Source organism: Heterodontus francisci, chromosome 2 (genome assembly GCF_036365525.1).
Source record: "Heterodontus francisci isolate sHetFra1 chromosome 2, sHetFra1.hap1, whole genome shotgun sequence".
NCBI lineage: Eukaryota > Metazoa > Chordata > Chondrichthyes > Heterodontiformes > Heterodontidae > Heterodontus > Heterodontus francisci.
In genome coordinates, this window is record NC_090372.1 from 54472766 (window position 1) to 54484888 (window position 12123).

A 12123-nucleotide genomic window follows, 5' to 3' on the forward strand; every position below is an offset into this window, starting at 1 on the left:
GGTCGGCACAGACTCGGTGGGCCGAAGGGCCTGTTTCAGTGCTGTATCTCTAATCTAATCTAAAAAAAATCTAATCTAAATGGAAAAGTCCTGGGGAAAATTGATGTACAGAGAGATTTGGGTGTTCAGGTCCGTTGTTCCCTGAAGGTGGCAACGCAGGTCAATAGAGTGGTCAAGAAGGCATACGGCATGCTTTCCTTCGTCGGACGGGGTATTGAGTACAAGAGTTGGCAGGTCATGTTACAGTTGTATTGGACTTTGGTTCGGCCACATTTGGAATACTGCGTGCAGTTCTGGTCTCCACATTACCAAAAGGATGTAGATGCTTTGGAGAGGGTGCAGAGGAGGTTCACCAGGATGTTGCCTGGTATGGAGGGCACTAGCTATGAAGAGAGGTTGAGTCGATTAGGATTATTTTCATGAGAAACACGGAGGTTGAGGGGGGACCTGATTGAGGTGTACAAAATCATGAGAGGTATAGACAGGTTGGATAGCAAGAAGCTTTTTCCCAGAGTGGGGGATTCAGTTACTCGGGGTCACGAGTTCAAAGTGAAAGGGGAAAAGTTTGGAATTAGAATTAGAACATTACAGCGCAGTACAGGCCCTTCGGCCCTCGATGTTCCGCCGACCTGTGAAACCATCTGACCTACACTATTCCATTTTCATCCACATGTCTATCCAATGACCACTTAAATGCCCTTAAAGTTGGCGCGTCTACTACTGTTGCAGGCAGGGCGTTCCACGCCCCTACTACTCTCTGCGTAAAGAAACTACCTCTGACATCTGTCCGATATCTTTCACCCCTCAACTTAAAGCTATGTCCCCTCGTGTTTGCCATCATCATCCGAGGAAAAAGACTCTCACTATCCACCCTATCTAACCCTCTGATTATTTTGTATGTCTCTATTAAGTCACCTCTCCTCCTCCTTCTCTCTAACGAAAACAACCCCAAGTCCCTCAGCCTTTCCTCGTAAGACCTTCCCTCCATACCAGGCAACATCCTAGTAAATCTCCTCTGCACCCTTTCCAAAGCTTCCACATCCTTCCTATAATGCGGTGACCAGAACTGCACGCAATACTCAAGGTGCGGCCTCACCAGAGTTTTGTACAGCTGCATCATGACCTCGTGGCTCTGAAACTCGATCCCCCTACTAATAAAAGCTAACACACCATATGCCTTCTTAACAGCCCTATTAACCTGGGTAGTAACCTTCAGGGATTTATGTACCTGGACACCAAGAACTCTCTGCTCATCTACACTACCAAGAATCTTCCCATTAGCCCAGTACTCTGCATTGCTGTTACTCCTTCCAAAGTGAATCACCTCACACTTCTCCGCATTAAACTCCATTTGCCATCTCTCAGCCCAGCTCTGCAGCCTATCTATGTCCCTCTGTACCCTACAACACCCTTCGACACTATCCACAACTCCACCGACCTTCGTGTCATCCGCAAATTTACTAACCCACCCTTCTACACCCTCATCCAGGTCATTTATAAAAATGACAAACAGCAGTGGCCCCAAAACAGAACCTTGCGGTACACCACTAGTAACTAAACTCCAGGATGAACATTTGCCATCAACCACCACCCTCTGTCTTCTTTCAGCTAGCCAATTTCTGATCCAAAGCTCTAAATCACCTTCAGCCCCATACTTCCGTATTTTCTGCAATAGCCTACCGTGGGGAACCTTATCAAACGCCTTACTGAAATCCATATGCACCACATCCATGGCTTTACCCTCATCCACCTGTTTGGTCACCTTCTCGAAAAACTCAATAAGGTTTGTGAGGCACGACCTACCTTTCAAAAAACCGTGCTGACTATCGCAAATGAACTTATTCTTTTCAAGATGATTATAAATCCTATCTCTTATAACCTTTTCCAACATTTTACCCACAACCGAAGTAAGGCTCACAGGTCTATAATTACCAGGGCTGTCTCTACTCCCCTTCTTGAACAAGGGGACAACATTTGCTATCCTCCAGTCTTCCGGCACTACTCCTGTCGACAATGACGACATAAAGATCAACAACAACGGCTCTGCAATCTCTTCCCTGGCTTCCCAGAGAATCCTAGGATAAATCCCATCTGGCCCAGGGGACTTATCTATTTTCACACTTTCCAAAATTGCTAACACCTCCTCCTTGTGAATCTCAATCCCATCTAGCCTAGTAGGCTGTATCTCAGTAATCTCCTCGACAACATTTTCTTTCTCTACTGTAAATACTGACGAAAAATATTCATTTAACGCTTCCCCGATCTCCTCTGATTCCACACACAACTTCCCACTACTCCGAAGAAGGGTCACTGACCCGAAACGTTAACTCTGCTTCTCTTTCCACAGATGCTGCCAGACCTGCTGAGTGAATCCAGCATTTCTTGTTTTTGTTTCCCACTACTATCCTTGATTGGCCCTGTTCTAACTCTAGTCATTCTTTTATTCCTGATATACCTATAGAAAGCCTTAGGGTTTTCTTTGATCCTATCCGCCAATGACTTCTCGTGTCCTCTCCTTGCTCTTCTTAGCCCTCCCTTTAGATCCTTCCTGGCTAGCTTGTAACTCTCAAGCGCCCTAACTGAGCCTTCACGTCTCATCCTAACATAAGCCGCCTTCTTCCTCTTGACAAGCGCTTCAACTTCTTTAGTAAACCACGGCTCCCTCACTCGACAACTTCCTCCCTGCCTGACAGGTACATACTTATCAAGGACACGCATTAGCTGCTCCTTGAATAAGCTCCACATTTCGTTTGTGCCCATCCCCTGCAGTTTCCTTCCCCATCCTACACATCCTAAATCTTGCCTAATCGCGTCATAATTTCCTTTCCCCCAGCTATAATTCTTGCCCTGCTGTATATGCCTGTCCCTGCCCATCGCTAAGGTAAACCTAACCGAATTGTGATCACTATCACCAAAGTGCTCACCTACATCTAAATCGAGCACCTGGCCGGGTTCATTACCCAGTACCAAATCCAATGTGGCATCGCCCCTGGTTGGCCTGTCCACATACTGTGTCAGAAAACCCTCCTGCACACACTGGACAAAAACAGACCCATCTGTTTAGGGGGGATATGCGTGGACCGTTCTTTACGCAGAGGGTGGTGGGTGCCTGGAACGCGTTGCCAGCGGAGGTGGTAGACGCGGGCACGATAGCGTCTTTAAAGATGTATCTAGACAGATACATGAATGGGCAGGAAGTAAAGAGATACAGACCCTTAGAAAATAGGCGACATGTTTAGATAGAGGATCTGGATCGGCGCAGGCTTGGAGGGCCGAAGGGCCTGTTCCTGTGCTGTAATTTTTTTTGTTCTTTGGTGTGATCTTTTTCAGATAAAATCTAGTGCTCTGACTATTATCCTGATTCATTCAAATCAGGTAGAGTTTACTAAAATGATTCTTGATTCCACTGGAAACATAAATAGAACTCATGCCAAACTGAATGGGGAAAGAGAGGGATAATTTCAGCATCTAAGTGTGCTAAACCATAGATATGGAAACTGCATTTATATTGTGTGTCAAATGAAAAATCACATCCATTATTCTTTAAGCTCCAGGCTATTGCCCCCCGCAACTGGTCTCCTCTGTGGGCTCGCCATATGCTTTGCCATGTTTCTGCCTGGCGGTTAACATCAAGGTGCAGCAGTTAAATATTTTTGAGGGAACAAATTTTAATGCAAATGCACAGCCCAGAAAGGTGTCTCGGAGAATACTTTTTGAAGGAAATGCATAGCAAATTTTAAGTTATTTTTTAATGATTAACTTTGTGAAATCTGCAAGACAAATTAATTATGTTGAAAACCATAACTGCATTTTCTTCTAATTTTTCCAGAACTCCCTTCATTCCTTAATGGCAACATTAAGCAAGTCAAATCCATTCTTTGTCCGATGCATCAAACCCAATACTCAGAAGGTAAGTTTAAATTGAACTTGATCCCAACCAGTATTTGTGAGTTCCGTGTTCACACATCTATCATAACTTGTAATGGTTTATGTGAAACATTTAACACAATATTCATCCCTCAGAAATAACAGTATTCTTCACGGTAGCCATTATTGAAAAAATGAACCAATTTCAGTCATTCTATAGTCAGGTGACAGTGACTGCCCTTGACTTCAAGGCAGCATTTGACAGAGAGTGTCATCGAGGGGCCCCAGTAGAATTGAAATCAATGGGAAAGCTCTCAAATGGTCGGAGTCATACCGAGGAGAAAGAAAGATGGGTTTGGTTTTTGGAGGCCAGTCATCTCAGGATCAGAACATCACTGCAAGAGTTCCTCAGGATGTTTGTTGATGATGGCAGTGTTCAGTATCAGAGAGTAGTAAGGGCGTGGAACGCCCTGCCTGCAGCAGTAGTAGATTCGCCAACTTTAAGGGCATTTAAGTGGTCATTGGATAGACATATGGATGAAAATGGAATAGTGTAGGTCAGATAGTTTCACAGGTCGGCGCAACATCGAGGGTCGAAGGGTCTGTACTGCGCTGTAATATTCTAATTCTAATTTGGAACTCCTCAGAAACTTAAGCAGTCCATGCCCACATCAGGCAAGACCTGGACAACATTTGGGCTGATAAGTGGCAAGTAACAGTCACACCACATAAGTGCTCGTCAAATGACCATATCTGACAGAGAATCTAACCATGTCCACTTGACGTTCAATAGCATTACTGTCACTGAATGCTGCCCCATCAACTTCCTGGGGATTACCGTTGACCAGAAACTTAACTGAACCAGCCATATGAATACTGTAGCTCCAAGAGCAGGCCAGAGACTGGGAATTCTGTGATGAGTAACTCACCTCTTGACTCCCCAAAACCTATCCACCATCTGCAAGGCACAAGTCAGAAGTGTGATGGAATATTCTCCACTTGCCTGGATAAGGGCAGTTCCAACACTACTCGAGAAGCTCGACCCTGTCCAGGACTAAGCGTGCATGATCGGCACCCAAACCACCACCTTAAGCAATCATTTCCTCCACCACTGGCACACAGTAGCAGCAGCGTGTACCGTCTACAAGAGGCACTGCAGCAACTTTCCATGGCTTCTTCAGCAGCACCTTCCAGACTTGTGGCCTCTACCACCTAGAAGGACAAGTGCAGCAGAAGCATGGGAACAACTGACTTGTAACTATAAGGCTGTTCCTTCACTGTCGCTGGATCAAAAACCTGGAACTCCCTCCCTAAGCGCTGTGGGCATACCTACACCACATGGACTGCAGTGGTTCAAGAAGGCGGTTCATCGCCATCTTCTCAAGGGCAATTAAGGAAAGGTGATAAATGCTGTCCTTGCCAGCAATGCTCACATCCCGTGAATGGATAAAAAATGTATGTTAACCAATTCCTCAGAGCAAGTAATAAGTTTTATATTTTTAATATCTCCTGAGAACATTACTTTTTAATTGTATGGTATAACTTTATGAAAGCTGCCTATTTGGTGTTGCTTCATTACATTGGACAAGTCCTATTTTAATAACTCTGACAAAATAATAATCGGGTGGAGGGGAGCCCATCTCTCACATCCAGTTGATCGGATGTAATAAGTTTGCAGGTTTATACAAATTCCAAATTCCTTCCAGTCACAAGTTTTACCAGAATTAGGGTTTCAGTGGCATGGTGCAGCCTCTGTCAATTCATCCCCAAACAGCTCAACAGATGTTGAGGTCCAATGAGCTTTGTAAGGGCTGACGCCACATGAAATATCCTCAACTCCTGGCTTGTTTGTTTGCTGTATTGTGGGAAGAACTCTTGTACTGCTGTGATTGTGTGGACAGAAAAATAGCAATAGCCTGGAGCACAGGCTTTTTTGTTTGATGCTTTGCCATTCTCATAATATATAGGTAATTGTTAAAAATGAAACCACAGATGCTGGAACTGGAAATAAATGCAGAAAATGCTGACGATGCAAAACGTGTCAAATTATGTATGAAATGGAAGGAAAGACAAATGCTTTTGGTGTGGCTGTTAGTCAAAAATCTGATTTGATATACAGTGCAGCAGCTTTGCCTGGCATTTGCTCTGTTAACTTTTGTACAGCTGTGACGACCTCAACATTTACATGTGTAAACTTTTTAACAGTTTTTTTTAATTGGATATGAAAGTTTAATGAGATTGCAATTAACATTCAATCTGGGAGGAAACACTGCTAAAGTTCTATCTCCAACAGCCAAATAAGTTTCTGCAGAAGTTTCTTCCACTGTCTTAACTTATTAAAAAAATATTTTTTCGATCTTTGCTGAAGAGGCACCATCTGAACCCAGTAGCACATTATAAAAATGAGAAATAGGAGTAGGTTATAACGTCATCAGTTCTGCTGCACCATAGGGATATGGTAATAAATGCCAGCCCATCCAGCGACGCCCACATCCCTGAATGAATAAAAAATTCAATAAGATCATGCTGAACTTCAACTTCATCTCCACTTTCCAGCCCTATCCCCGTAACCTATGATTTGTAGGAACAAGAGTAGGCCATTTAGCCCTTAAGCTTGTTTGGCCATTCACTGAGATCATACTGATCTGCAACCTAACTCCACATACCAACTTTCTCCCTATAATCCTTTGGATAACAAACACCTATCAATCACATTGATCTAGCATCAGTTGGCATTTTCAGAAGAGTTCCAAAATTCCTTTAGTCTCCAAAAATCTACCAATCTCATTCTTGAATATAATCAACAACTGAGCATCCACAGCATTCAGGGTAGAGAATTATGACGATTTGCAACCATCTGAAATGTCTCCTCATCCCAGTCCTAAATTGCCAAACCCTTATCCTGAGACAATGGGCTGGATTTTAGGTTGGGTGGACGGGAACTGGCTGCCGATGTAAAAGTTGGTGGAGGACTCACTTCCGCTTAGCCTGGGCATCCGTCCCGTATTTTACGGGTCCCCAAGCTATAATTGTTCCGAGGCACAACCTCCACCCGCTTGAGGGAGGAAGTCCTGCCTCATTGAGCTGCTGGCCAATCATCGGGCCGGTAGCTCTTAGTCCCAGCAGCGCTACCGGGAGCGGTGGTCACTGCTGGGACTGCAGCCCAGCCGGGGACACGGAGCCAGGACTGCCGTAAGTTTGGGTTGCCTCACGGCGGGTAATCGGTTGTGCCCCGGCAAGGCAAGGGTGGTTATTTGGCGGGTTCGGGGGGTGGGGTGCGTCTTGGGTCCTTGGGGTGGTTGGGGCAGCTGATTGAGGGCCTCCCCCTCCCCACCTTCTGCCGGGGCACGGAGAGGCCGACAACTTTCACCAGGCGGCCTTTCCTGTACAGCTGCAGCATGACTTGCCAATTTTTATACTCTATGCCCCGACCAATGAAGGCAAGCATGCCACATGCCTTCTTGACTACCTTATCCACCTACGTTGCCACTTTCAGTGACCTGTGGACCTGTACACCCAGATCTCTCTGCCTGTCAATACTCCTAATGGTTCTGCCATTTACTGTATACTTCCCACCTGCATTAGATCTTCCAAAATGCATTACCTCACATTTGTCCGGATTAAACTCCATCTGCCATTTCTCCACCCAAGTCTTCGACCGATCTATATCCTGCTGACCGAGCCAGTTCTGTATCCATCTTGCCAGCTCACCTCTGATCCCTTGTGACTTCACCTTTTGTACCAGTCTGCCATGAGGGACCTTGTCAAAGGCTTTAATGAAGTCCATCTTGACAATATCCACTGCCCTTCCTTCATCAATCATCTTCGTCCCAGCTCTCGGACGCCCACTTGCCACGGGTAAAATCCACGTGGAGGTGGGCAAAGGCCCTTAAGTGGCCATTAATTGGCCACTTAAGAGCCTTGATTGGCCTGGGGTGGGCGGCCCATTTTCCTCCCGCTCCATTTTCCCTGATAATAATTGGACAGCAGAGATAAGTAAAGGGGATAAGGGAATGGAGTTTCTAAAATGTGTACAGGACACCTTTCTAGCCCAATACATAAAAAGCCCAGCAAGGGAAGATTTGGTATTGGATCTGGCAATGGGAAATGAACTAGAGCAAATAAGAGAAGTAGAAGTTCCAAAGAAGGGTCACTGACCCGAAACGTTAACTCTGCTTCTCTTTCCACAGATGCTGCCAGACCTGCTGAATGGTTCCAGCATTTCTTGTTTTTATTTCAGATTTCCAGCATCCGCAGTATTTTGCTTATATAGAAGTAGGGGAATATCTAGGTAATAGTGACCATAATAGTGATAGAGTCATAATGGCACAGATTCTTTCCATTGAGTTCATGCTGGCTCACTGTAGAGCAATGCAATCAGTCCCGTTCCCCAGCTCTAACCCTGTAAGTTTATTTCCCTCAACTGCCCATCCAATTTCCTTCTAAATCATCCATTATCTCCACTTCCACCACCCTCATAGGCAGTGAGTTCCAGGTCATTACCACTCGCTGTGTAAAAAAGTTCTTCCTCACATCCCTTGCCCAAGAACTCAGATCAGCTAATGGGATCAGCTTTTCTTTGTCTGCCCTATCCAAACCTTTCAGAATCTTGTACACCTCTATAAAATCTGCCTCAACCTTCTTTGCTCCAAGGAGAACAGCCCCAGCTTTTCCCACCTTGCCTTGTAGCTAAAAACTCTCAACCCTGGAACCATTCTGGTACATCTCATCTGCACCCTTTCAAGGATCCTCACACCGTTCCTAAAATGTGACCAGACTGGATGTGATACTCTAGTTGTGGCCCAATCGTTCAGCATAAACTCCCTGCTTTTATACTTAACACCTCTATTTATGAAGTTTAAGACCCTGTATGCTTTCCTCACAATTCTGTCAATATGTCCTGCCACCTTTACACATCTCTGCATATGAACCTCAGGTCCCTCTGTCCCTGTACACTCTTCAGAACTATACTATTTAGCTTATATTACCACTCCCTATCCCTTTCTCCAAAATGCAGCACCTCACATTTCTCTGTATTAAATTCCATCTGCTGTTTGTCTGCCCACTCTGCTAGCCTATTGATGTCCTGTTGCAGTTCATTGGTATCATCCTCACTGCCACACCTCCCAGTTTGGTATCATCAGCAAATTTTGAAATTATGTTCTGTTTTCCAATGTCCAAATCAATTATGTATATCAAAAAAAAAACTGTGGTCCAAGCATTGAACCTGGAGGAACACTGCTGTCATATCAGCTTCCATTCTAAAAAAAATAACCATTTACCATGACTCGCTCTTTTCTGTCCTTCAGCCAATTTTTTTATCCAGGCTGACACTGACCCTCCTATTCCATGAGCCTCAATTTTGTTAACCAGCCTTTTAATCCTTCTTAAAATCCATATAGACAAGCACCCATTGCTTTCCCTTCTCTGTTACATCAAAAAAATCCATTCGATTAGTCAAGCACGATCTGCCTTTTACAGTTGTGTGCTGACTCTCCATAATTAGTTCAAACTTCTCCATGTGCCTTTTGATTTTTTTTCCTCTGATTAGTGTTTCTAAAACCTTACCCGACCACGGATGTTAAACTGGCCTGCAGTTATTAGGAACTCTTTCTTGAATAAGGGTGCCAGATTTTCCACTCTCCAATCCTCTGGCACCTTCCCCCTATTTGGGGTAGATTATGGCAAGCCCTTCCACTACCTCCACTCCCACTTCCTTTAGCAACCTGGGATGCAAGCCATCCGGACCAAGCAACTTCTCCACTCTAACTTTACAGACCTGTCATTCTAACCTCAATAGTGGGCAAATTATTAGTATCTATTCTGAGAGACAGGATAAACTGTCACTTTGAAAGGCACAAGGATAGTCAGCACGGATTTGTTAAGGGAAGATCTTGTTTGACCAACTTGATCGAATTTTTTGGAGAAGTAGCAAGAGAGATAGATGAGGGTAGTGCAGTTGATGTGGTCTACATGGATTTTAGCAAGGCTTTTGACAAGGTTCCACATGGCAGATTGGTTACGAAAATAAAATCCCATGGGATCCAGTGTAATGCAGCAAGGTGGATACAAAATTGGCTCAGTGGCAGGAAACAAAGGGTAATTGTTGATGGGTATTTTTGCGACTGGAGGGCTGTTTCCAGTGATGTTCCGCAGGGCTCAGTACTGGGTCCCCTGCTTGTTGTGGTATATATTAACGATTTGGATGTAAATGTAGGGCGCATGATCAAGACGTTTGTAGACGACTCAAAGATTGGCCGTGTAGTAGATAGTGAGGAGGATAGCTGTCGGCTGCAGGAAGATATTGATGGTCTGGTAAGATGGGCAGAAAAGTGGCAAATGAAATTCAACCTGGAGAAGTGTGAGGTGATGCATTTGGGGAGGTCAAACAAGGCAAAGAAATAGACGATTAATGGGAAAATACTGACGTGTAGAGGAAGTGAGGGACCTTGGAGTGGATGTCCGCAGATCCCTGAAGGTAACAGGACAGGTCGATAAGGTGGTTAAGAAGGCATATGGAATCCTTTCCTTTATTAACTGAGGTGTAGAATACAAAAGCAGGGAGGTTATGTTCTGAAGAAGGGTCACTGACCTGAAAAGTTAACTCTGCTTCTCTCTCCACAGATGCTGCCAGACCTGCTGAGTATTTCCAGCATTTTTTGTTTTTATTTCCGATTTCCAGCATTCGCAGTATTTTGCTTTTATTTTAGGTTATGCTGGAACTGTATAACTCATTGGTTAGGCCACAACTTGAGTACTGTGTGCAGTTCTGGTCACCTCATTACAGAAAGGATGTAACTGCACTAGAGAGGATGCAGAGGAGATTTACGAGGATGTTGCCAGGACTGGAAAGATGCAGCTGTGAGGAAAGATTAGATTGGTTGGGGTTCTTCTTGGAAGAGAGAAGGCTGAGGGGAGATCTGATTGAAGTGTACAAAAGTTTGAGGGACCTGGATAGAGTGGAGGTGAAGAGTCTGTTCACCTTAGCAGAGAAGTCCGTGACAAGGGGGCATAGATTTAAAGTGATTGGTAGAAAAATTAAAGGGGAGATGAGGAAAAACCTTTTCACCCAGAGGGTGGTGGGGGTCTGGAACTCATTGCCTGAAGGGGTAGTTGAGGCAGAGACACTCAACTTATTCAAAAAGGAGTCTGGATATGCACCTGAAGTGCTGTAATCTGCAGGGCTACAGACCAAATGCTGGAAGGTGGGATTAGAATAGGTGGATTGTTTTTTGGCTGGCACAGACACAATGGATCAAGTGGCCTCTTTCTGTGCCTTAAACTTTCTATGATTCTAAGGACAGTCAGGCTTTCCAATACATCCTGCCTATCAATTTTCACCCATTCCATTACTTCTACCGTCTCCACTTCTACTGATATTCTGTCAGCATCCTCTTCCTTACTAAACACTGATACAAAATACTCATTAAGTTTTCTAGCCTTGTCCTGTGCCTCTAAGCATATATCATCCCCTTTGTCCCTAATAGGCCCCGCCCCACCTCTTACTTGACAGTATAACATTTTTGGCTTCCCTTTTATGTTAATTGCCATCCTAGTTTCATATTTTCTCTTTGCCAGTCATATTTTCCTCTTCACTTACCCTCAATTTATTGTATTTGGCCTAGTTCTCACTGAAGAATTCACCTAAAATGCATCATACACCTTTTTTGTTTCATCATATTCTCTAGCGCCCTCAGCATCCATGGAATGTACCTGAAACAATATCTTCTTAAAGATCACGCATTGCTCTGTGACAGTTTTTCCTGTCATTCTTAGGTTCCATTTTTCCCCGACTAGATCCTCTCTCATCCCATTGAAGTTATCCCTCTTCCAATTTAGAAGTTCTACTTTAGATTGTTCCTTGCTCTTCTCCATTGCCGATCGAATCCTTATGATACAATTTTTTTAGATTAGATTAGAGATACAGCACTGAAACAGGCCCTTCGGCCCACCGAGTCTGTGCCGAACATCAACCACCCATTTATACTAATCCTACACTAATCCCATATTCCCAACAAACATCCCCACCTGTCCCTATATTTCCCTACCACCTACCTATACTGGTGACAATTTATAATGGCCAATTTACCTATCAACCTGCAAGTCTTTTGGCTTGTGGGAGGAAACCGGAGCACCCGGAGAAAACCCACGCAGACACAGGGAGAACTTGCAAACTCCACACAGGCAGTACCCGGAATCAAACCCGGGTCCCTGGAGCTGTGAGGCTGCGGTGCTAACCACTGCGCCACTGTGCAG

General features: G+C 44.5%; 1 protein-coding gene across 1 annotated transcript in view; it reads left to right on the plus strand.

The window, feature by feature from the left end:
* myo10 (myosin X) overlaps positions 1 to 12123 on the plus strand; it is a 613607-nt gene that overhangs the window by 407363 nt on the left and 194121 nt on the right. Inside the window, exon 19 of the mRNA XM_068058429.1 lies at positions 3830 to 3910. Within this exon, the coding sequence (XP_067914530.1) occupies positions 3830 to 3910 (81 nt within the window). The remainder of the gene's footprint in view (positions 1 to 3829; positions 3911 to 12123) is intronic.